The sequence below is a fragment of the Pelobates fuscus genome, chromosome 3 (assembly GCF_036172605.1).
Source record: "Pelobates fuscus isolate aPelFus1 chromosome 3, aPelFus1.pri, whole genome shotgun sequence".
Classification (NCBI taxonomy): domain Eukaryota; kingdom Metazoa; phylum Chordata; class Amphibia; order Anura; family Pelobatidae; genus Pelobates; species Pelobates fuscus.
The window spans coordinates 293,281,935-293,307,471 of NC_086319.1; the positions used below are offsets into that span (position 1 = coordinate 293,281,935).

A 25,537-nucleotide genomic window follows, 5' to 3' on the forward strand; every position below is an offset into this window, starting at 1 on the left:
GCATAGTTAGTCTGCGAATTGAGTCCTAGCTCTAACAACTTCCAGTGTCCAGAATGTAAAATACACAGGATTTTCTGGAGATTTACATCCCATAATCTGAATATTAACTCAACACAGCCTAGTAAAAAAACTCTGCTCTCCAAAATTTTTTTTTACAAATCAGTACCTGGATACCTTTTCGTGATAAATATTCAGGCTTGACATTAAATTCCCTTTAGAGTAATTTCATCTGAGTTTGTTGATCAGCATAGCTAACACATGTGTTATATGTAACTCCACTTGGCATTGTAGTATGTTCCAGTCATCCTTTCTCTGTTATCTGGTTCCCTCTTCTATCTGAAAAACATCACACAAAGTGCCTGCTGCCCAAACTCTGCACATAAAATGAGAAACAGGGCTCCAGTTATGATGAAACAAACTATTTTTTATCCTCTTGGCCAATCTGTAAGAAAATTGGTCCATTACTTTTTTGAAAACCAGATGTCTGTAGCTTTTGAATTCACATTCATCCATTAACCCTTTGGAAGAATCTAAACCTTGATATGTTACCATTTCATACCATAGAGTATTACAATTGTTATTTTCTTTATTAAGTGATCATTTTATTTTGAATTAGGCTATAGCAGTCGTTAGTAGGTTTAATGAGGATACCATGTTGTTAATGGAACATAGTCACTTGCCCGTTGTACTTAAGCGTAGATTGTTAGTTAATACTTAAATTGTTAATGTTCAATTATATTTTAATATAATTCTGTATTATATTTTTGGAGGGATGAAAACATGCATTCAATTAAAGTATGCATTTGTATCCAAAAGGGTTATATCTAAACAACTTGCAGTTCTCTGAAACATTTGCAAGTCCTCCCCTTATAAACCCGCCCAGACTTTCTGTGGCTGTCCAATCACAGACTTCCCAATGCAGCTCAATGAGAAGTCTTTGCAAGGAAGGTGCTCTGAGCAATTGCTGCCTATTGAGTTGAGCTCCACTGAGCTAACCAAACCAGGAAGTAACAGGACCGTTTGTCTGATTGACTGTGGGGTTATAATAAGATTGATTTATAATTCCTATTTCTTTTTCATTATATATAAAATGAAAAAAAATGGAGAGAAAAAACGGGTCGCAAGAGTATTCTGAGAACGGACAGCAGCTGAAATAGCCTGCCCTTCGGTGGGTCCCGCTCAGAACTCAAGCTGGTTTTAGCTCATCTTGTGCCATTACAGAGAGAACATATCTGAAGCATATCAGACTGGTCCCACCCATACGGGCAGTCCAGATCCGAAATGCCAGCAAGTTCTCTCTGCACGAGAGATACAGCAACCCCAGACGATCGTTTCAACCCGTTTTTTCTCTCCATAAGTTTAAAGGGTAATCCAGACGTGGACCCCTTGCTCACGGTGCCTAGAGAGATATCAGCTATGCCTCACTGATGATGCCTAACAAGCCATGAGAATAGACAAGGAATGTTGAAAATACTCTTAGAACCTGAGATTGCAGTTCAACTTCCCAATATGGCTCAGATAAATTAGGTTATCAGTTTCCAACTCTTCGTCTGTCTTTTGTATGAATTAATCTGTAATTGTAGAGCAGTGGGTGACACATATTTGTAAAGTGCAGATGTCAACATAACAGGGACAGAATATATCCATAGAGAAACACTGTTTTGTTCCTTTAAGAGTCTTTAAAGAAAAAGAACATAGTAGCCTAATTGTGCATTTCGAATAAACTGTCCAGATTTTGCTAGGACTGTTCAGTTGTTCTCCTGACCATGTTATCAATGTACAGTGAGTCACCATTGCTAGGTGAACAGGTACATTGCCATCACACAGTCCGTTCCTTGTGTACTCACAGCTGACTGACAAGTCTCCTTACATATCATTAGTTCATGCTCCCGTAATCCCAGGTGCCTCTTTGACACATTTAACTCTCTTCTTCGCCCTGCTGTGGTCATCACCCAAACTAACCTTACAGCCAATAGCTTTGCATGCTACTTTACCGACAAGATTGAACAGCTAAGGAAAGAATTCTCCCCACCTTGCTGTTATCTTTCTCAACCACACGTAGATCATGCCTATCCTACGCTTCAGACTTTCTCCTCGGCTACTGAACAAGAGGTGGCTGCGCTTCTCCTTTCCTCTCGCCCCACCACTTGCCTGCTCGATCCTGTCCCATCTCATCTTATCAGATCTCTCTCCCCTTGTCTTGTGCCTTCCTTAACACACATCTTCAACTGCTCTCTCTCTTCTGGCATTGTCCCTGCTGACCTTAAACATGCCAATCTAGTACCTATCCTGAAAAAAAACATCTCTTGACGTGTCCCCCCTTGACGTGGTCCCATTATCCTGCTCCCTTTTTCCTCAAAGCTTCTGGAAAGACATGTCTTTACCCGTATGTCTCACTTCCTCAATTCCAACTCTCTCCTTGACCCTCTTCAATCTGGCTCCCGCCCTCTCCACTTTGTTGAGACTGCTCTTATCAATGTTACTAACGACCTAATCACAGCTAAATCCAAAGGCCACTACTCCATACTTATTCTTCTCCACCTCTCTGCTGCCTTTGGGACTATTGATCATACTCTCCTTCTTCAAACTCTTCAATCACTGGGTCTCTGTGACTTTGTCCTCTTGTGGTTTTCCTCTTATCTCTCCCAATGCTCATTCAGTGTCTCCTTTTCTCATACCTTCTATCTTCTCTTTATACTGCCTCTCTTGGGGTCATAAAACATATTACCTCATTTGGATTCCAATACCACCTGTATGCTGATGACACCCAGATATATCTCTCCTCCCCGAACCTCTCCCCTGCTGTCACTGCTTGCCTTTCTTCCATCTTTGACTGGATGTACGCAATCTCTCTAAAACTGAGCTCCTTGTCTTCCCTCCTCCTAATACGCAAGATGTTACCAAGGAGTTTGTCCATGCTCTAGTAATTTCCACATGGATTATTGTAACCCTCTCCTAATTGGTCTTCCCAAAAGCCATTGCCAGGGTTCTTACCTGAGGTTGGAGTTTGTAGTGCAGATATGTTTGCTCACCCTTGCAAAAAGACCAAGGTGACCAGGTAAGAAACCACCTGGACTCTGAATCTGTGCACGGGGGCTGTGAAGGAAAGGTTATTCCAATGCAGTACTGACAAGGACACAAATTGCAGGATAGTCGTGGGATAGCGAAGTCAAAGGATGCCAGAGGTCAGGACAAACGAAGTGTAGCTGAAGTAAAGGGATGCCAGAGGTCAGAATAAACGAAGACAGAAGCCAGGGTCAATATGGAGTATAAGTTCAAGAGATTAAAACACAGGAACTGAACACATACACCAGGATCAAAGACTTGATCCAGTTCCCAGGGCGAGGCATTGCTTATATACCCAACTGATAACTGATCTGTCTCAGGTGAAGCACAGGCAATGACCATAGAAGAAGTACAGCCCCCAGTGCTGCAGACATAGCCAGGTAGAACATGGCTAGAAATACTCCAAGCAATAGGAACTGCTGTGGCATAAAGGCAGTAAAGCAGGCCCAGGACAACAAAGGACCTAGGTTCAAATCCCCTGTTGGGCACCTCTGGATGTCATGGTGAGCCATATTGCTCCGCTACAGTCTGTAATAAATGCTGCCGCCAGACTGATTTTCCTGTCCAATTTTCATGCCTGCAGGACTTCTCACAGGCAGATCCCTTCCTATGGAATAGCTTGCCTACCGCCATCAGACTCTCCCCTAGTCTTCAATTGTTTAAGAAGTGCATTAAAACCCATCTCTTTAGGAAAGCTTCTGGCCTCCCAGGGTAACCTCTCTCCTATAGGGCAGCACTCTACTCTCTTCTCCAGCTCTGCTTCACACCCACCTTATTTGATTTCCTGTCCTAATGTGTTTTACACTCCACCTCCTGTAGACTGTAAGCTCATTTGAGCAGGGTCCTCTTCAACCTATCGTTCCTGTAAGCTTTCTTGTAATAGTCCTATTTATAGTTAAAACCTCTCATTTCATAATATTGGTAAAGCACTACGGAATCTGTTGGAGCTATATAAATGGCAATAATAATAATAATAATATCAACACCCCAAAAAAGCCCATCCATAAATATGGTATACATAAACAAAATAATATGCGTGCTGTGTTATAAATATAATATATATGCACTGAAAGACAAATCACTTGAAATTAGATTGTAAGCTCATTTAAAAGCTCTCATTTTCGCATCTCTTGCATCTGCCAATATTTTGTTTCTAAATTATTTGTTGCCGTAAAATCTCATTGTATAATTGTAAAGGTCTGTGAAAAATGTTGGCACTCCATGAATGTTTATATAAATAATAGTAATAAACCCATTTATTAGTCCATCTCTATGAGAAGCAGTGACAATTTTAGTAAACACAATACATTATTGTGTAACCTGTGTAATTATGATATCAGTTGTGCTTTAATCTCCCATCTATGACTAATTCTGATTTCTACTTTACACAAAGCTTAGTTAGATTATTCTCTTTAAAAAAGATATATGTTCCTTGCGGCTTTCTTTCAGCAAAAATATCAATTTAAATATCTGTATAATACAGGTATAGCTACCAATTTTTATTAATTTGTTTGAATTTAAGGCCACAATATTATAATTGCAGTTGTTTCTCAAAAGAGGGGAATAGATTATCACTTTTGATAGATTCAAAATAAATAATCTGAAATTTAAATTATCGCACTGTTTTATGTCCCTGACCATAATGGGACAACAAAATTATGATTGTGTTAAAAGTCCATCATTAACATAGTGTACAAGGGGTTAAAAGAAAGAATGTAATCGTGGCTGCAGCAGTCAGAGAACCAACAAATAAGGACAAAATTCTTGGGGGAAGAGAGTTTGACCCCATTAGTCTGTGTCCCCATCCACAGGCACTAATTGCTCATTAAAAGAGCTTTAATGAGTTCTTGCATGAATGGCTGAGCCCTTGAACCTAGTGCTGGCTTCTGGCTTCTCTTGTTGCTACAGGAGCTTGATTGGTTAGGAGATATGAGTTGAGCAACAAGGAAGCAGCCATAATCAGCTGGTGCTTTCTGCAAGCTATGTGCACTCTGGGGTTCACTAGCTAAAATGTCACTTTGTGCGTTGGCAAATGATTAGCTGATCAATTCATACTCACAAACTCAGTAGAGAATTATTTATCTCTGTTTGCAGTGATTTTTGGTTTATTACACTTTTATTTGTGTATCTGGGCCCAGTCCAGCACACATTAATTTGCCATGCCATATAATCAAATATAAAGACTATGAATCATTACACTACAAAGTATTTTCATGTGTTTATAGCAGGAGTTAATGCAAAGACCAGCAGTAAAAGTAAATAAAATAGAGCCGTCCTGTATGAAAGAGCAAACATAATAACATCAATGTTAAAGGGACAGGCTCCCAGACCACTTCATTTCATTGAATTGGTCTGGGCGCAGTGTTCCTGCCCCTTTAGCCCTCCTTTATTCCTGCAGTGTAATACATTTTAAGAGAAACTGCAATTTTTATATTGCAGGGTTAACAGTGCCTCTAGTGGCTGTCTGAGGCACTTCCTGCATTTTAATGTAGTTTAACTAGGAAACGATGCTGGACAACCGTACACTTTGCATGAGGATGTCCATTGGGTCAATGCTTTCCTATGGGGAAGGCATAATGCAAGCGCGGTGCTTACTGCGCATGCACATTAGCTTCTCCCTTATTGTCAATGTCGGAGGAGTACTTAACAGTTTTAGGAGGTTTTTCATACATCAGGATCTTCCAAGATTCCAAGATGTCCTCTTTCCTCTTCCCATGGTAAAAGAAAGGCATAATTAGTACAAAAATAGTGGGAGTAACACAAAGTAGGCAGAAATCACTATGCACAGAGGCTGGGAATAGGTGGAACTACACACCTTTACACCTACCTGGAGAACAGAATAGTGCCACAGAGGCCTGGCAAAAATCTCTATACTTGGAACCCCAAGGGTAAATCCTAAATCCTGAAATCCTAGGACCATGCTGAGAACTCTTCAGCAGTGCTCTCATCAGATCCTACATGTAGGGGACAGCCGGACAGGTGTGCTTGACGCAAGGCCCTTCTGTGGATAGGCCCTGCCATGCCCCCATGCCTTTTCAAATACTGTATGTCTTATTAGATTTACATTTAACATATCACATTGTATTTAATGGTATGTATTTCATACTCACAGACCTACACCTGTATCTCTGCACCTTTATTCACTAAGTAGTGAATTGTGGCTAGTGGACTTGTGGCTAGACTAAATAGTTAAGTTGAAATAAAATCTCCAATTTGCTTAAACTGTAGATTTCTTCCACCGCGACAATTTAGGACTACGTTTTGCACAAGTCAAGTAGCTATAGCTCGGCTTTTACTTAATTAATCCTAAATTATTAGTATATTAAATAATTTCACCTTATAGCTAAGGACAATCCTGAAATAAATGGCATTTGTTTTTCCATAAGAATCATGCATTAATGGGATTTTTTTTTACACTGATTGATACATCTAGTTTTGACTCTGTCCCATTCATTGTTTTTTTTCCTTCCCATTGTTATTGTAAAAATCTCCTGCCCTCTTGAATTCCGCTTTCCAGCTTTAAATGAATGTTCCAGGACCCCTGACCCAGCTTTGTGAATCCCCGTAATGGCAGGAAGTTGACTAAGTGTTAGCGCTTGTAAAACTCCACCCATCTTGAGTGCAACTTCCTGTAATAAAGGGCTATTGATTGTGCATCTGCGTGTAGAATGTGTATTGCTATTGAGACTAAAAATTCTAATTCCATGATGATCTCTTGAACCATAATGAGCATGCATTAACCTGAATAGAATACGGTAATATTGAAGTCATTGATGATTAGAATTGTGATAACCTGGAGTATATCGGTCATCTTTGTACCAAAATGTAAAAAACACATTTTATTCCTTTATCATGGTCAGTTCCATTCTTACCAATATGTTTCTGTCAGGTTCAATGGCAGTAGTGTTGCCAGATCCACTACGTTATCTGCTTGTTATGTAAAGGAATTACCTTTTTTATATTAAAGTAACACTGTAGTGTCAGGAATACAAACATGTATTCAACATGTGTACAACAGCTGCAATAAACAATCAATATATAAATTCAATGTCTCTCATTAGGGCCATCACATTTTTAGATCCTGGCCCCTGAAACCTTAAATCCAGCACTGCATATATCACAGCATTGTGCTATTGGACAGGACATGAAAAGTGCTTCTCTACAAAATATATGATTCACATGCCGCAGGAGTGAAATCTACTAACTTGTCATGTGCATCTTTGGGATTCTTCCTTGATTGATGCAGGATGCTAACAAACACAACTTAATTACATTTGATGGGTTTTGACCTCATATTTATGCTACATTTTGCTACACATTCAAAAATTGCTTGCCATCTTTCGGCAGTGTAGCTCTTTTCACAAAGCAACTTCCTTATTAGACTTGTTCTGAGTATGTACTCAGTTCAGCCAATGAGAGATCAGTATTAGCTGTGTTACTGGCATGACCCTATTTCACAGCCAATCACTGTTCACGTCCAAGGATCTGACAGGCATAAAACATTTTTGTTATAATTTATAGTTTGTATATTCTCTATACTACTCAAGATATCACAGGGTCTCCATCTCAATTATTTAAATAACCGCATTTCTTTCTATTCCATTTTCATTAGCCGCAATTCACAGTTTAGTAATTTATTTTTACTAGAAGAGAGAGTAGTAGTTATTCACTAAACACCGGATTTTGTCCAGATGGATAATTATTTGGTGAGAATGGCCAAATTCCAACCGCAATGGCAGTTCTCATTTTAACTAAAGCTAAATACAGTCGGAATTCAATTGGCTGAGTGAATCTGCAGCAGTCTATTAGAAGCATTTGGTGTCCGGATTAAAATCGGTGCTTTCGCATTTGAACACATTACTAAGTATAGGAAGAGTCACAAAGCACCGATATTAATAACATTCGGAACCAAACTGAAATTTTGCAAATCATCGTTCACTTGCTTTTTTTTTTTGCATGTGAATGATAATTTTAAGTACTATTTTTCTGCTGGGTCCAAATTTCAGCTATCCTGTAGTGTTTTGTCCAAATGAGGAATTTGATCATTGTTGAGTAGCGTGAACAATATCCCCATGCAGTTTGATGGTTTTGTCCCGTCTGGTACAAGTCTATGTGAAATTTAGTGATTAATCCCGTGAGTTTCACACAATATGGAGTGTCAATATGAGAATAGTTCACTAAACTGGAACTTGACCAGAGTTTAGAATTTTAGGCCCAATTGCATAATTGGAATAATATCTTCAGCTCAGCTGCCTTGCTAATATAGTGAATTCCTGACAATATTCATATCATTATGTCCTATTTGAAATCATTGCTGGTGGAGAGTGGCTCAGTAACAATAAGATGTGATAAGATAGTTTTTTTCCACAATATTTCCCCTGTATACTAGAAACATAGAAACATAGAAACATAGAATGTGACGGCAGATAAGAACCATTCGGCCCATCTAGTCTGCCCAGTTTTCTAAATACTTTCATTAGTCCCTGGCCTTATCTTATAGTTAGGATAGCCATATTCCTACCCACGTATGCTTAACCCCTTAAGCACACATGACATGTCTGACATGTCACGATTCCCTTTTATTCCAGAAGTTTGGTCCTTAAGGGGTTAAAGTCCTTTACTGTGTTAACCTCTACCACTTCAGCTGGAAGGCTATTCCATGCATCCACTACCCTCTCAGTAAAGTAATACTTCCTGATATTATTTTTAAACCTTTGTCCCTCTAATTTAAGACTATGTCCTTTTGTTGTGGTAGTTTTTCTTCTTTTGAATATAGTCTCCTCCTTTACTGTGTTGATTCCCTTTATGTATTTAAATGTTTCTATCATATCCCCCCTGTCTCGTCTTTCCTCCAAGCTATACATGTTAAGTTCCTTTAACCTTTCCTGATAAGTTTTATCCTGCAATCCATGAACCAGTTTAGTAGCCCTTCTCTGAACTCTCTCTAAGGTATCAATATCCTTCTGAAGATACGGTCTCCAGTACTGCGTACAATACTCCAAGTGAGGTCTCACCAGTGTTCTGTACAATGGCATGAGCACTTCCCTCTTTCTACTGCTAATACTATGTCTCCATATATTCTCAGAGTTATTTACCAAATTGTTAAATCTCATGAATTTACTAGAAATTTGCAAATTTAAGACCAGAATAGCAGACTTGGCTAATTCTTCTAGCTTTACTATTTTGGCGTACAAAATTTACTTAATTTACCTAACAAAAGGTTAACCAATGTGTTCATGTTCTAAAGGCTTATTTACAAAGTTTCTAGTTTGGTAATCATAAATGACATGCTCAAAGCTCAAATAGGAATATCTGTAGCCATTTTATGACCAGTGCCATGCCAGGCTGTGCTTGCCTGACTTGTCACGGAGGGGTTAAATCTGAATCCATTCAGGGGTTCCTTGAGGACTGGTTTGTGAAAAACTGCCTTATTGTGGGTTAAGCTCGTACATTCCTTACCTCTAGTAAAATAAATGAGTGTTTTGGCAGCTTAATAGAAATATGGGTCCAGTCCTTTGAAACGTATCTACAGACTAAAAGCCAAACATTCATCATACTTTCGTAAGCCAACAACGAAAATTATTCAAATGCAGAAAATCTCTCTCATTATATCAGCTGCATTGTCCAGAGTTTTATATGTTTTTAATGTTGGCCCTAAAACAATGGACTTTTCAACTTATTGCTTAGTCCAACCCTTATGAATGGTGGCTCTTATTAACTACTACTCCCATAATCCTGAGGGAGCCAAGGTATGATGTACCCTTGTTGCATAAGCCATAGTGTACCCAGAAGAAATAAAGTTTTGTTCTCATTAATAATCCTGTGTTTGTGTACCTGTAGAAGTGATGACTATGCTTGGCATGCAAGATGACCGTAGACTACATTTCCTGTGATGGGAGGTCCCGTAATCACGGGAAATATAGCTGGTAGAGTTAGCCATTACAAATATATAGCAATGGCTACTAAGGCTAAGTGCAGTCATGATTAGATTCCATATACTCCTTGACGTGCATATATTCCTAGTACTTTTTCACCCATTGTAGAAAACAAACAAACATAGCAATACGAGGTGGTAAGCCCTATCCTGGCAGGAAAGATTTGCAATTTGTTTCATTGATAGTTGCTACCAGTTTTATACCCAATGGTTCATATTACTGGAATATTATTATGCCACATGCACAATTCAGTAGGGAAACCTCAATGGAAGTCCAAAGACTTGTGTTGGATGGCTGGGTAGGATCAGACAGAAGCAGCTTACCTGGCTCAGTCATGTCTACGGTATATTTATTGGCAAATAAGTTTGAATTGTGGAAAATTATTGGATGCATGAGGAAATGTGGGGACATGTACTTGCAAGTCAGATTCAGGAAATGAGAGGGACTCATTGGGGTTGGGGTTAATATATGATTTTTTTCTTTGACCTGCACCATCATGTTGTCAATCAAAATTATTCAGTATCTGGATTGACTATCCCATACAATCTATATCTTTAATTTCCCTTGCATGGGGGAATTAGTAAATTATATGTGGATGTTTAATGTCCCACAAACCCATGCATAATGATCACTAATTTCTAACTATCTATTCCTACCCAGCCATCCAGCTGTCTATTCCAGCCTAGCCATCCAACTGTGTTTTCTACCCAGCCATCCAACTGTGTATTTCTACCCAGCCATCCAGCTTTCTATTCCTACCTAGCCATCCAACTGTCTATTCCTACCCAGCCATCCAACTGTGTATTTCTACCCAGCCATCCAACTGTCTATTCCTACCCAGCCATCCAACTTTGTATTCCTACTCATCCATCCAACTGTCTATTCCAACCCAGCCATCCAACTGTCTATTCCTACCCAGCCATCCAACTTTCTATTCCTACCTAGCCATCCAACTGTCTATTCCTACCCAGCCATCCAACTGTCTATTCCTACCCAGCCATCCAACTGTCTATTCCTACCCAGCCATCCAACTGTCTATTCCTACCCAGCCATCCAACTGTCTATTCCTACCCAGCCATCCAACTGTCTATTCCTACCTAGCCATCCAACTGTCTATTCCTACCCAGCCATCCAACTGTCTATTCCTACCCAGCCATCCAACTGTCTATTCCTACCCAGCCATCCAACTGTCTATTCCTACCCAGCCATCCAACTGTCTATTCCTACCCAGCCATCCAACTGTCTATTCCTACCTAGCCATCCAACTGTCTATTCCTACCCAGCCATCCAACTGTCTATTCCTACCCAGCCATCCAACTTTGTATTCCTACTCATCCATCCAACTGTCTATTCCAACCCAGCCATCCAACTATCTATTCCTACCCAGCCATCCAACTTTCTATTCCTACCTAGCCATCCAACTGTCTATTCCTACCCAGCCATCCAACTGTCTATTCCTACCCAGCCATCCAACTTTCTATTCCTACCTAGCCATCCAACTGTCTATTCCTACCCAGCCATCCAACTGTCTGATCCTAACCAGCCACCAGCCATCTATCGATTCCTACCCAGCTATCCAACTGTCTATTCCTACTCATCCAGCTTTCTTTTCCTACCCAGCCATCCAACTATCTATTCGTACCCAGCCATCCAACTTTCTATTCCTACACATCCATCCAGCTGTATATTTCAACTCAGCCATCCAACTGTCTATTTCTAACCAGCCCTCCAACTGTCTATTTCTACCCAGCCATCCAACTATCTATATCCTTTTGCCATGGCTTTTTGTCCATTAGAGACTATGACTTGTGCCAAAAAGCATTAGAAAGTTTAGGACATCCAGATGAGAGTCCACATGTTGTACGTGAGATGGTCCCCACAGGGGTACTCCAGGAAGGGCAAATCTCCAAACTGTTAAATAAAAGAGAGAGCCTGGGGACACCAAGTAGTTTTCCAAAAGGCTATCTAATTTAGGGAACAAGGTACAGCAATGTTTCGGCTCATGTATTGAGCCTTTATGAAGCCACTATACAAGCCAGCATGTTACTGTACCTTGTTCTGTAAATAAAGACTGCCCTGACTCTGCATAAGAAAATGCAGAGGTGGCCGGAAATTGTATTGTTCTATGCCTCTATAGATCTGTAATGTCTTATTTTTCAAATGTATAGTTTTTTCTGGCCACTAAGCTATGTGACTGAATATATTATATATTAAATATTCACTGTCACTATAGATAAACTAGTATAGTATGAAAAAGAAGCCTTCTAATGTATTTTGATTTTGATAATTAAACATGTATCAGATTTGCGTAGTCAAAGTTTCCAAAGCAAAAGTACATTTGAGTTAATTCGATCCCACGTATATTCTATTTGTATCTGTGGTGCCAGTGTGTATTATTTGCTTTAACATGCTTCATTGCAATAGAGTATATGATATCAGTGGAAGCTGACACTGATGAATACTGGAACTTTTTTTTTCTGGGAAGTTTAAAAAAGTAAAAAAATAAAGAAAATACAATATGAGTCACTACTTCAAAGTCATAATTGCTATCCTCTCACTATTGATGCATTCATATGCCACTAATTCGGAAAACATGTAAACTGCAGCAAGACTTTATTATTATTATATTTGGTATTTATATAGCGCCAACTTATTCTGCAGCGCATTACAATATTATTAAGAGGTACATTTATTAATAAATGAGAAAATTACAAATTGTTACAGGAACAATAGATTGATAAGGACCCTAGCACAAATGACTTGAAGTGAAATCTTTTCACAAACTGTTATTTGCAATGCCCTGTTATTATGACTTATAAAGTGTCAGCATATTCCATACCAGCAATGTACTGTGGGCAAGACTGGATTAAGAGACTCATTGACAGAAAACATTAAAACAGTCATACCTCCAATGCGTCATGTATCTGGTGGAGGTGGTGCTGGAGGGAAACTCAGAGGATGTAGCAATAAGAAAACACATACTCTATGTCAATCTCTCTTTAATCTCTCCGGCAAGTCCATATCTCCTAACAGCAGCATCCGGTAAAGCAGAACGTTGGTGGGCGGGTAAAAGGGTGGGCCATTGACGCAAATCACTTAACCGGCACCGCCCAAATAGGCTGACATGCCCAGAAAGGGGTAGGGTCTGCCCGAAGAATTGGAATGTCAGCCTGGCATGAATACATGTCAGACTGCTCACCAATCATGGCTAGTTAATTAAGGGTGTACTATGCAGACAGCAGTCTGTGCTTGACAGAAATGTGTCTAATTATGCATTCGCTCTACACTTTCTGGGGATTGTTCCCTAGCACTCACTTGTCCACTCCTCTCCTTACCTTATTACTAGCAGGCAGAACCTCCTGTACTGCCATCTGGGACAGAGAAAAGGTGTTGTTTCCACACATGTGTTTTTTCCCTACATCCCTCTTACATTTCCATACTTAATTCCCTCTGTATGAAGCAAGAGCATGTGAAGAGTAGTAAAACAATATATTAATGGGCCTATTTCATGGGCCTGGAGCTTTAGCTCCATCTGCCACATGTTAATCCAGTCGTGACAGTCGGTGGACAAGACATACAAGCAAATTCAAAAAAACTAATTTGACTTTTTAAAGAGACTTGCTGAGGTGTTTTATGTGTAAAGAGTATATCCTTTTTTAATTTTACAAAAAGTGAAGATTTCAATAGAAATTTTTACTTTTACAGATTAATCTTGCTACGCCCCCCCTAGCTGTCAATCAGACAACCGGTCCTTTTACTTCCTGGTTGTTTAGCTTAGTGAGACAGGCAATTTCCTAGAGTGCCTGCCTTGTAAAAGCTTCTCATTGAGCTGCATTGGGAAGTCTGTGATTGGAACGCAACAGAATGTCTGGGTGGGGTTAGAAGGCTTGCAAAGGATTTAGAAAAGAGATCTGCAGCTTTTGTTAGCTGTTTTTAGATATACCTTCAATGATAAATTGCATAATTGAATTCATGTAAGTTTTCAGTTGGAGTATATACAGTAAACAGTGATTTTTAATTTGGCATGAACTCCTATATGATGGTCCAATTGAAAGCATTGAATCAAGTCTTTCCTGTGGGGTTTTAGCGTCACGTGACTGCGTTTTAATCGGCAGTGCAGTGAAAGCACCTCTAGAAGTGGACTTAACTCTGCAATGTCAATATTGCATTTTCTAAAAAAGTGAAATGTTTTACATTGCATGGTCAAAGGACAGGGCCACTACACCCATACTAATTGAGCTGTCCCTTTAAACTAATCTGTCTTGCATAAAACTGCCCATAATTAACGGACACATTCCCTCCCTGAACCCCAAGTTCATCTGTTCCCCTACTTATATTGTTGTAATTGATGAACGATGCCTTGGGGTTACATAAACTGAACCTACAAAGCTGTATATAGCGCATAACTCTAACAGATGAAGATCAACTTGGAATCTGTTCCACTTGTAATAACACTTTTTAAGGTTTTCATTTTAGTGTGAATATTTGCTTTGTCCATAAAACTTCTGTCAAATAAACTTGTTTTTCCTTCTTTTTCACAGAATTTTGAGCAACAACAAAATCATGGTTTTGAAGAACAGCTCTTTTTATGGACTTCATGACCTTGAGAAACTGTAAGTACTTTCTGTGGCAACTTTTTCCACCAGTTCTGGAAGAAGTAAATCAAGTGACTTCATAGCAGATCTGCAGAACGCAAATCGTTGTGGTGTAGTTAAAGACACACTTGCCAAGATCCACCCACTTTTGCCCATAAGCCGGATGTCCTACCTATGACCCAGTCATAAAGCTTTTTATATTGTTTGTTTTTTCAGGGTGATGTTTTTCAGGTGCCATCTGTAGTCTTTCTGCTTACAAGCATCTTGGATTTAAATTCAGGCCTCTTACTTTATATGTGTCCTTAACTTTTAATGATCCAAAAATTAATTGTGCTGAGAGACTGGTATTTGAGACACAGGGACAGAAACTGATCCTGCTGCCACCATGACATTTTTGCAAGCTTTATGATCTGCAGCAAGGTCTATAATAGTTGGTTTGTATGAAGGACACTGTTATGTTTTTTTTAACATGATCCCCTTTCTAATGAATCTGATGCAAAACAATGTATGTAAAATGCGTCACACCCTTGTTATGGTTTATAAAAAGCTGTGTTTAAAACTGCATCCATTCCTAAGGGTTTCTGTAGTAATGCAGTATAACGTTTGAAACACAACTCCTGACAGGGGCCTCAGCACCCAGACCATTTCATTGAGATGGAATGGTCTGGGTGCAGGTGATGCATGACACATTTTTTTCTGTTTGCACTGTGATATATATATAACACAATAGTAAATAGCCTTGTACCCTCCTATATTAGTATCTATGAACAGATTTTTCACACATTCTACACATATTATTTGTAGAAATAAAACTGTCATCTACTTGCACGCTGTTGGTGTAACTTCATCTTTTCATCACATTTGTAATATTCCAGGCATTCTTCTATCTAAAATCAACCTTGTTTTTGCCAGAAAAAATATCCATGCTGTTATTTGAGCTTAAAAGGAATTGACTTTGTGTGAACCATTGCTAAGGGGTGTGCAGCTCCATGGGGCTAGCTGGTGGGAGCATTGGATTTGTATATGATTGTGCCTGCACAGGGCTTCTGGCATCCTACACCTCAGACACTTCACTTCATACATCAAACAGAATTACCTTCCCGGCCCCCTGATCTCGCAGCTGGAACCCATAATAGTGCTCTCTCTGGGTCTGTGGGACAAAATACGCTTTCTGCTTTTTCCCAGATCTGCATACCTACATCTCTTACCCACGGCTTTGCAATAAATCTTAGCCTCATTTTCAGAGGTCAGGCTATAAAGATTCCTTATGCTGCAGATAACAGAGCTCTGTTCTAGGGTCCCAGATTTTAGTACTATCCATTTGGCTTGGCCGTAGGGGATTAACGCCCTTTTTTTTTCCAGAGGCAGCAGTATTATGTAAGATATTGCAGGCTTTGTGTTATGTAGAAGAAGAGACCATTAGCTATTCAGTGTGATCACATTTAACTAACTGGACAGTGAGAGAAAGGTCAAGGTGAGAGGTCATATAACACTCTAAGCATTGCTGTTTGGGATTTGTGATAGCTATTGGGATTCGACAAAAGAGTTCTGCATTTTGTCAACTTTTGTCAACCCCAGATTTACCAGAAGATAAATTAGTCCCTACTTTGTCTTATGGTATCTTTGGATCGCGCTCAGTGAAACTCTAACGCAGTCAGTATCAGTATGTTATAAAGAATGTATTTTTATGCAATACTAAAAAATTACACACAAAGCTGGTTTAAACTCTCAATAGTTATTCTGAATATTATTTTCTGGTCAAGTCAAATATGTTTGTTACGATATATACTTGGACCTCTCTTGATTCCAGCACCGATCTCCTCTTCCAGCGTAATCCTACATCGGGACTAATTCACATTAGGCACTCCCCATAGGAAAGCATTGTTTAAATGCTTTGCTATGGGGATAATGCTGACTCTGGATGTCCTCATGCAGAGCGTGAGGACGCCCAGCATCAGTTAGGTGACCAAAAGTCCATTAGGATTCAGGAAGTGCCTCTAGTGTCTGTCGGATTGCCAGCCACCAGAGGCAGTCTTAGTCCTGCAATGTAATCATTGCAGTTTAATGTACTTTAGGCCGTTTTCTGATGAATCGGTGATAATAAGTATTTATTTGCAGTTGTTTTGTAGAGTTCCATGGTTGTTAAGTACTTAAATACAATGTGAACTATTGTATATAAACATGACTTTGAAGGAAAGCAGATGTCAACCCACAATTTGATCAAACAAAAGAACATGCTTTAACTATTACAAACATAGGCATAAACAATTTAATTCTACAACTATGTGACATTTGTAATTGTATTTGTTGTTTTCAGCTGACCAGGGATGGCATTTATTCTTTACTTCTCTGAGTAGAAAGTGGATATCAGCATTGGGTCCACCAATCTGTCCAAAAAATGACCACACTTCCTTTTCATAACTAAACATTGTACTATTAATTGTGCCTTTTTCCTAAAACGTGAATGGGCAATAATTCAAAGTTATTTAAAAATTTTAGGCCAAAATAAGACAAACTAAAAAAAAAAATCCTCCAAGTCAGCAATGTTTTCAGTTCAGGAATTGTGGACTAAAGTTTGAACTTTTCCTTGAATTCCTGATAATCCACACATTAGAGAAAAGGCCTTATAGTAATGGCATAGTATGCCATAGTATTACTCACCTTTTAGCCCTCGCAGTGCTGGCCTCCATCCTGCTGGCAATCTTGATGATCTCAGCCAATCCAATGTTTCCCCATTAGGGAGCCAGTGTGCATATGCTGTATACCAGCGTGCTGCACCAATCCAATTCTTTTCTATCAGAAGCATTTGATTGAATAACTGATTCTGACTCAGTTATCACAGCAAAAGCCACTCTAGTGGTTCCCAGTAAGACAGCCACTCAAGGTGTGTTTAAGCCTGCAATGAAAACATTGAGTTTCTGCCTTGCAGGGTTAAAACTACAAGGGCACTGCACCTAGACCATCTTCATTAAGTTCATTAAGATGAAGTGGTCTGGGTGCTTTTAGTGTCTCTTTAAACAGCTTCCAAAGCTTTTTACTGAGACAATATGTAGAATGTTCAGAAGGATCTTCCACACATCCCTATTTCATACTACTAGGGATGCAGAAGAGCCCAAAGGTGATGCAGCTACTGCCAGGAGCTGAGGACCACACAATTGCAGAGCAAATCCTCTTGTAAATGTATTTCCCTTCCTCTTACCTCTATGCACCCACATGAAAAAAGATATGGGTCTTTGCAAACCATCAAAACACCACATAAGATAATGCCTCTTTAACCCCTTAAGGACCAAACTTCTGGAATAAAAGGGAATCATGACATGTCACACATGTCATGTGTCCTTAAGGGGTTAAATGGAACATTTGTGGACGAGGACTATTTGAAAATGGGACAAATGGTTTTTTTTTTATATAAAACTCAGCTACAGGCATTGAGATAAACATTGAGTGACACTAAGTTACGGGTATTCAAAGAGAGCAGTATGAATATACAACCTTCTCACCTGCACGATGTGTCGATGAGTAGATGTATATTATTGTATTTTTTCATCAAAGTTAGTTTTGTTTTTTTCCTTCTAATGCGTAGAGCTTATTAATGTTTACCGTCCATTTTAACCCCTTAAGGACCAAACTTCTGGAATAAAAGGGAATCATGACATGTCACACATGTCCTTAAGGGGTTAAAGTGCTACATCACGTGGGACCAAGTCAGTTCAACACAAGTAGATTTTATTTCTGCTTTCAATTCACACAGTAATGAAGGTAACACTGGATACAGTGTGTCAGTACGGAATACTCTGTATAAACGTGATATTGTAAACTGTTTGGTAGAATGCACCATGTAAGTGCAGTCATTGCTGGAATAACATTAGAGTTTGATCTCACCGAACAAGCATCACAAGTCTCCATTACATACTGTTACAAAACTGCCCTTATCTGTTATGTGTACATTCTTGTGTTAATGCGAGTGCATGCAAAATACTTTCCCACACTGGCTTGCTTCAAATTGGCCAGTAGCACTGCAGAGAAATAATTTGGGATATTAATCTACGGTGGATATAAAGACACAGGATAAAGCAGAGTAAGGAAACAAGGTATATTGGAGAGGAGGGATTAGCGACTTTTGGCACTTTGATTTGCATGAGTGGCCTACTGGGGTGTATCATTTTATTTCAAGGTAGATGAACAAGTAGATGATATTGAATAGGCAGATGAATAGGTTTATTATAGCAAATAAGTATATAAATAGGTAGACCCTATTGCGTAGGTAGATGAACAGTCAGATCATATCAATAGGTAGATAAATGAGATGTAAGGGCAAAAACCTTGATATGCTTTTAAAGTATCCATTAAATATAGTAACTGCCTACATTTTAAAATGAATTGGAAGCATACTTTTAAAATCATTGAACACATTGATACAACAGATTTTTTAATCCCTTGTTTTTCCCTTTTATCAAGTTACACGGGACACATTATTATTTCTCATCCTGGAATTAGGTTAAATCTAAGTTCCAATGACACGGAATCATTTCCATGAAAATGTAAAACATTTTGTTTGTAGGAGGTTAAACACTGATAACATGTTGCGGTAGTTCTGGTGTCTAGGGACTACATACCATATATACGAGATTATAGTTACTGGAAGATGCAAAATATGTCTATGGGTGGAGGAGAAGTTGGTAAATCAGTCTGTTTAATTTTGGAGAATTAGGGAAGGGTGTGTCTTAACAACGTGATGACTTCTCCTAAGTATAATTTTTCAGCCTGCAGTACACATTCTCAGTTGGGTACCACCAATAGGGCAAGAGAATACTTTAATACCTGTTCATTATTTTTTTTATCTCTGCAATATTTAGTGGGAAACTATGTCAAAAGGGACACCTCATAAAAAGGTTGTGATTCGGGATCTAAGGTTGGAGAAAGGGTATAGAAGCACATTGTTATTCACTAAGTATATAGTACAATAATTTATTTTCCATCAGTAAAGATAGGCCTGGCAGTAGAACGATTATAGGGAGTAGTTTAGTTGCCACATTTTAGCAATTGATTGTGATTCTCTAAACTTTATCGCACAGGACGTGTAATGCCAGGAATGGGTTAAGTGGGAAGAACCGATTTTGGAGCTGTGAAACCTCAATAAGGGAAAAAAGACAAACAAACTACTGCTTCAGCAGGCACCAACCAGAGAAGTCTGTCCTCAGCATGCTACTGTATCCTCTAATACACAGCATGCTGTCAGCCTGATGGTATGGAAACTGCCTGGAAGTTATCCCAGACAATTCTAAATCATTAAAACCACTTGTGAGGGGAGAGCCAGCCCTGAGGCATTTGGGATACTGCATGCTCCAGTTTCATTTAGGGGGATTTATATGGGCCTGTTTTTGTGGGCAAAGACACCTAAAGGTCAGAGGTCAATGCTAGTAGTGTGCTAAATGATGGTCATTGTGGGCTACTGAGTTGTGCAGCTGGGCTATCCCCTGGAGAAAGGAATACATACACTCCGTACTGCATACTGCAAACTGGCCGTGCCTTGTTTTAAATCCGATACTTCATTTAGATTTTAAATGTTTGGGGAGGTGGAAGTGATTAGTTAGTAAGCTTCAAAATATGAATTGTTTTATTGACAGGTAAAGAAGATACATTGATGTGAGGTCCCAGGAGGGTCCCAGAGTATGTAAATAGTTTAAAATAAATGATATTTGTTGGTTCTCTCAATGTTGTTCTGCCTTCACGAGTGAGATCAAACTGACAAGGAATTGGTGACAATCTATTAGTAGAAGGATGCTTAAAACATTTTGGGATGTTGCTGAATGGGTGGCATCCAACTGAAAATGTTTACTGTTGGAGGTTTGGAGATAACGTAGTGGCAACATACGTGTCATTTTAGTTTTCGTTAAAAAGACAGACTGTTTTGTTTAAACCCTTGGACATGTTGCAAGTGTGTGCCCATTTCAGTAGGGTACATGTAGACTTGCATCCACTTACTTCCTTTTCCACTAGTTTTTGCTTTAAGTCTTTTTTTCTACCCAAGAGGGTAGTATCAAGTGGAGCTCTGTACTCAACAAAAAGTGCCATACGGCCAGCTACACTCCTAGCTAATTCGCTAACAAACACTATAAAAACAAACAGAGTGAGAAAAGGTTCAAAACCATATGGGGGAGGGAATGATGACTAGAGATGGCAAAGAAACACAAATAGTAAAAATAAAAAAGTCCAAAAGGATTAACAAATGGCTTCGCAGGGGGCACAACTGCAAAGGGTCAAACAAAGAGCCACATGATGTACCACTTTCAGAGTAACTGTTACGTGATGTAGAACAAATGGTAAAACTCCAATAAATAATGGAATAAAATGAATTGTTCTTTTATGGTTGTAACATTGAAAACTTTACCATCTTGGCTAATTGGATCCTGTTAGACTGAGTGTTCAGCACAGTGATTTAGCAATGCCAAAAGAACATACTCAGAATGTAGGGAATTAAACACTTAGTTCAATTTTAATCCTCAGCATCTATGTTTTTAATGTTACAGTTACTATATTCCTTACATATGTGTTGCTTAACCTGCTACCGCATGTAGGTACTGTTTTAAAAAGACATTGCCACTAAATATAAATATATATATATCTTACCATGCAAGGGTCCTTATTTAGGAAAGGCAAAAAGTAAAATTGTGCCCAAATCCCTCTGTCCCTCATTTTTAGAAGCGCTATAATGTTAGTGTGTCTGCATGTATATCAGAGCTCCAAAACAACTCACTGTTACAGAGAAACAAGAAATGGAAATAGACTATAGTAGTGGTAAGAAATATTTCTTTAGCAAGTAAGCTGTAGTGGTTCTGGTGACTACAGTGTCCATTTAAGTTTTAAGTAGTGATTGTACATGGAAGTGGAGTTGGAAGAAGGTCAGAGAATATGTAAATCGTGGGAAATGGTAAATAATTAGGAACATAGTGGATAAATGATCATCTATATAAGATCATATGTGGTTTTCCAGCAAAGCAGTAACACAACATAACCTTTACATAGATTTACTTGGCAAATTTGTAGAATTTTAAACACAAGCAGTTTGTAAATAAAACAAAAACAATGAATGTTAGGCAGAACATTCTAACACATACTAACTCCACGAAAATAACTTTGCAAGAGTCAAAACTTTGTTTAAAGGTCAATAGAGTAATAATACAAAATAAATAACTCTGGAGGCCATTCTAACCACTTTAATTCCTGTGTAGTTTGTATTTCTAGAAAGAAGGAAGGGCGTATACCGCGCCTATTAGTTTAAATTAAAATATACAGAAAATACATACATATGTTCTTGGATTTTCCAATAAATTGTGACCTCAAAAAAATTAAGACAGAAAATAATAGTGCAATACAGCAAATTTTATCTTAAAAATAAGTGATTAGTAACTATGTACAGTCCACTCACATGGAGATGAGCTATAACAGAGCTCTACTGTGAAGCGCTTGGACGGTACAATCCCCGTCTTTGGATTGGTAGTAGTTGCCACAGATGTTCTCAATATGCCATGTGCGTAGTTGGTATAAAAAACAGAAAAATAGCAGCAATATGGTGAAGTAAGTACCAATGGTATAATAGATAATAAATGGTATTGTACTTACACTTTCCAGAGCATGTGACCTGCTCTGGTGTAAACAGCTTGGGTGGTATAATCCCCACCAAGGATATACAGGATACCAGGAAATGAAGATAGTAAGTCTAAAAAGTAACTTAAAAGTTTACTTTAATATATATAAACAAAACAATGGTTTAATAAAATGTATATATAAAATATAGTCCCACTTCAAAGTGGGACTATATTTTATATATACATTTTATTAAACCATTGTTTTGTTTATATATATTAAAGTAAACTTTTAAGTTACTTTTTAGACTTACTATCTTCATTTCCTGGTATCCTGTATATCCTTGGTGGGGATTATACCACCCAAGCTGTTTACACCAGAGCAGGTCACATGCTCTGGAAAGTGTAAGTACAATACCATTTATTATCTATTATACCATTGGTACTTACTTCACCATATTGCTGCTATTTTTCTGTTTTTTATACCAACTACGCACATGGCATATTGAGAACATCTGTGGCAACTACTACCAATCCAAAGACGGGGATTGTACCGTCCAAGCGCTTCACAGTAGAGCTCTGTTATAGCTCATCTCCATGTGAGTGGACTGTACATAGTTACTAATCACTTATTTTTAAGATAAAATTTGCTGTATTGCACTATTATTTTCTGTCTTAATTTTTTTGAGGTCACAATTTATTGGAAAATCCAAGAACATATGTATGTATTTTCTGTATATTTTAATTTAAACTAATAGGCGCGGTATACGCCCTTCCTTCTTTCTATCATTCACTCACAAGGTTGGGGAATCCTTGTTTTGTATACTGCTGCCTGATCACTATAGCGAGCGCCTACTATCTCTCTTAGTTTGTATTTCTGATGTGCAAAGTATCCCCTAACTGGCAATGAACATGTTAATAAATGAAACAATGATACAGAACTAGTGTAGCCAGGGAGAGTGTGTCAGGTGACTTTAATGAAGGGTTAACCCTAGACAGGGATAGGCAACCTGTGGCACTCCAGATGTTGTGGACTACATTCCCCATAATACTTTTACACCCGTAATGCTGGCAAAGCATCATGGGAGGTGAAGTCCAAAACATCTGGAGTGCCGAAGGTTGCCTATGCCTGCGGCCTAGTATTAATAGAAACATTAGAACGGAGAGGAAAGAAGGATTGGAGGCAGATGAATGTTAATACCTCACAATCCTGACCTCCCCAAGGCTAGAAAGCAACCCAAAGATAAGTAATTAATAAAACATAACCATTAATAAATATAATATAAAATAAAATTGATTTATATACAACTTGTAATTAATCATAAAATGCTAGCCTACACCAGGCTAACAAAACCACCAGATAATGCGAAAAACAGGAGGAAAATAGAAACCAAATAATAAATCAAAATAAATTAAATAAAAAAACGACTAAGCAAGCCGAAGCAGAAATTAAGAGTGTACTGCTTCGGTACGCAAATTGGCAAATTGAAGTAAAAGGAAAAGAAACACCTTTCTCGTGGAAACAAATGTAACAGATATAGTAACAAATAAATAAGTATCTATCAGGGTGGGACTCCTACGAAATACAGCACATCGAGGGGAGAAAGGCAAACCGTAATGTAGGGAAGGGATAACCTATAGCTCCACGTTGTTCCCTAACGTGCCTTCGAGGGCTCCCCTTAAAAAAATGCAAAATCCTACCCACTCCCCAGCTAAGGACTAGAAGCTCCTTTATTTACAAGGAAATATAAGAGTACTCTCACCACATACACATAGTCGTCTGATAGTAAAAGAAAAATATTAAATGAAAGTAAATAAAGTGAAGGTATAGTAAAACCTTTAGAGTGGTGGCTTATCTATATAGTCATAATATGCTGCAGCATCATCCCTAATCTAGCCGCAAACCACTACACTAAGCTGTCCTGAGTCGCATCTCGCCAGGGGAGACAAGTCACGGATGTGAGAGGTTTAAATCACCCGCCACAGAAGCCGGTTGGTAGAAGAACCCACCAACCGGATTGGGGAGGAATGAAAGTAACTCTTAACCCTTTGAGAGATCAAGAGTTGTGCAGGATCATTTTGCATTGGTGGTAATATAAATATCTGTGAAGAAAACAATATCAAGTTGCCAGAGTTGTACCGACAGATAATAATTTAAGTGCCAAGTCTAAAACAGAATGCATTGCAAGTCAAAGGCAAACACTGGTCGATGCTCCGGCAGACTGTTTGCCATAGAAAATGTGCAAACAGTCATTTACAAGAACTGTTACTAAGGAGTGCCCATATCTACATTATCGCAGTATGGAGTGGTGACGGGAGATGGATGGGGTGGAAAGGCAGCATTTAAAAAAGAAGAAAAACAAAGAGGGTTAGAGAAAAGAGGGGTGGGTATCAGCGAGTCAGGGCACTGAATATTCTGACTGTTTGAGAGCTGCAACTGGTTGTGAGAGGAAATGACATATTGAGGAATACAGGATTTCAGCACCTCACTCCATATCCTCCCTCTGCTCCTAGGTCAGAGTATGTTTACACGGCCCTGTGTGATGTGACTTGGCTTTTATAGACTTGCAGTCTATGCATATCTCTGTTCTCACACCAACAAGCAGGATTAACATGTGGAAAAGGCTCATGTTATTGATGTTGCCTCCATTTATTACTGATAGCTATTGATATATGTATCTTAAAGTCTCCCTGTGACTAGGGGTGTTGCTAGAGTCAAACAACACCCGGAGGCTTAAGCCCAATAAATATTTGGTGACCCCTTCCTAAAGCCCCAGACCTGGCACCTGAATAGTGAATATGTAGGGGATGTAGTATTTGTGTATAGTGGACACAGTATGTGTGTGTGTATGAGAGGTAGTGTGTAAGGGGAGGGGGGGGCGGGTGTAGTGTGCTTTTGCTGGTAATGCAGTCTGGAGCATGGTGTGGCTTCTGGCTGGAGTGGAGTCTGAACTGACTCCTAGTGGTTCCGCTCCTCACGTCTCCACCATTGCTGGCTCAGTCCTAACTCCTGTCCTGGCTACCGACTCCTGCATTAGGGAGCTCTGTGTTCTGATGCCTGTGCTGCAGGTGTCTAACTGCAGTACACAGATGGATAGACACAGAGGGGGATTCTGCCACTCCAACCTGGGAGACTGCTGAACCATCACGCAGCACTGCCACAAAGTATTACATAGTATTGCAAGTAAACTGACCACTGAAGTACCAGCACGCACAACAAATAATTTCAGAGTGCGAAACATGTGCATAACCCTGAGTCCCAGGCCAATTCTAGGACTTGGGACTCAGGGCTATTAATTCTAGCTCCCATTTTAGACACTCTGAGTTATAGCCCACTCCCCCCAACGCTCCAGCC

At 39.1% G+C, this 25,537-nt stretch overlaps 1 protein-coding gene across 1 annotated transcript in view; it reads left to right on the top strand.

The window, feature by feature from the left end:
* ADGRA2 (adhesion G protein-coupled receptor A2) overlaps positions 1–25,537 on the top strand; it is a 176,128-nt gene that overhangs the window by 79,149 nt on the left and 71,442 nt on the right. The window contains exon 2 of the mRNA XM_063448684.1: positions 14,543–14,614. Within this exon, the coding sequence (XP_063304754.1) occupies positions 14,543–14,614 (72 nt within the window). The remainder of the gene's footprint in view (positions 1–14,542; positions 14,615–25,537) is intronic.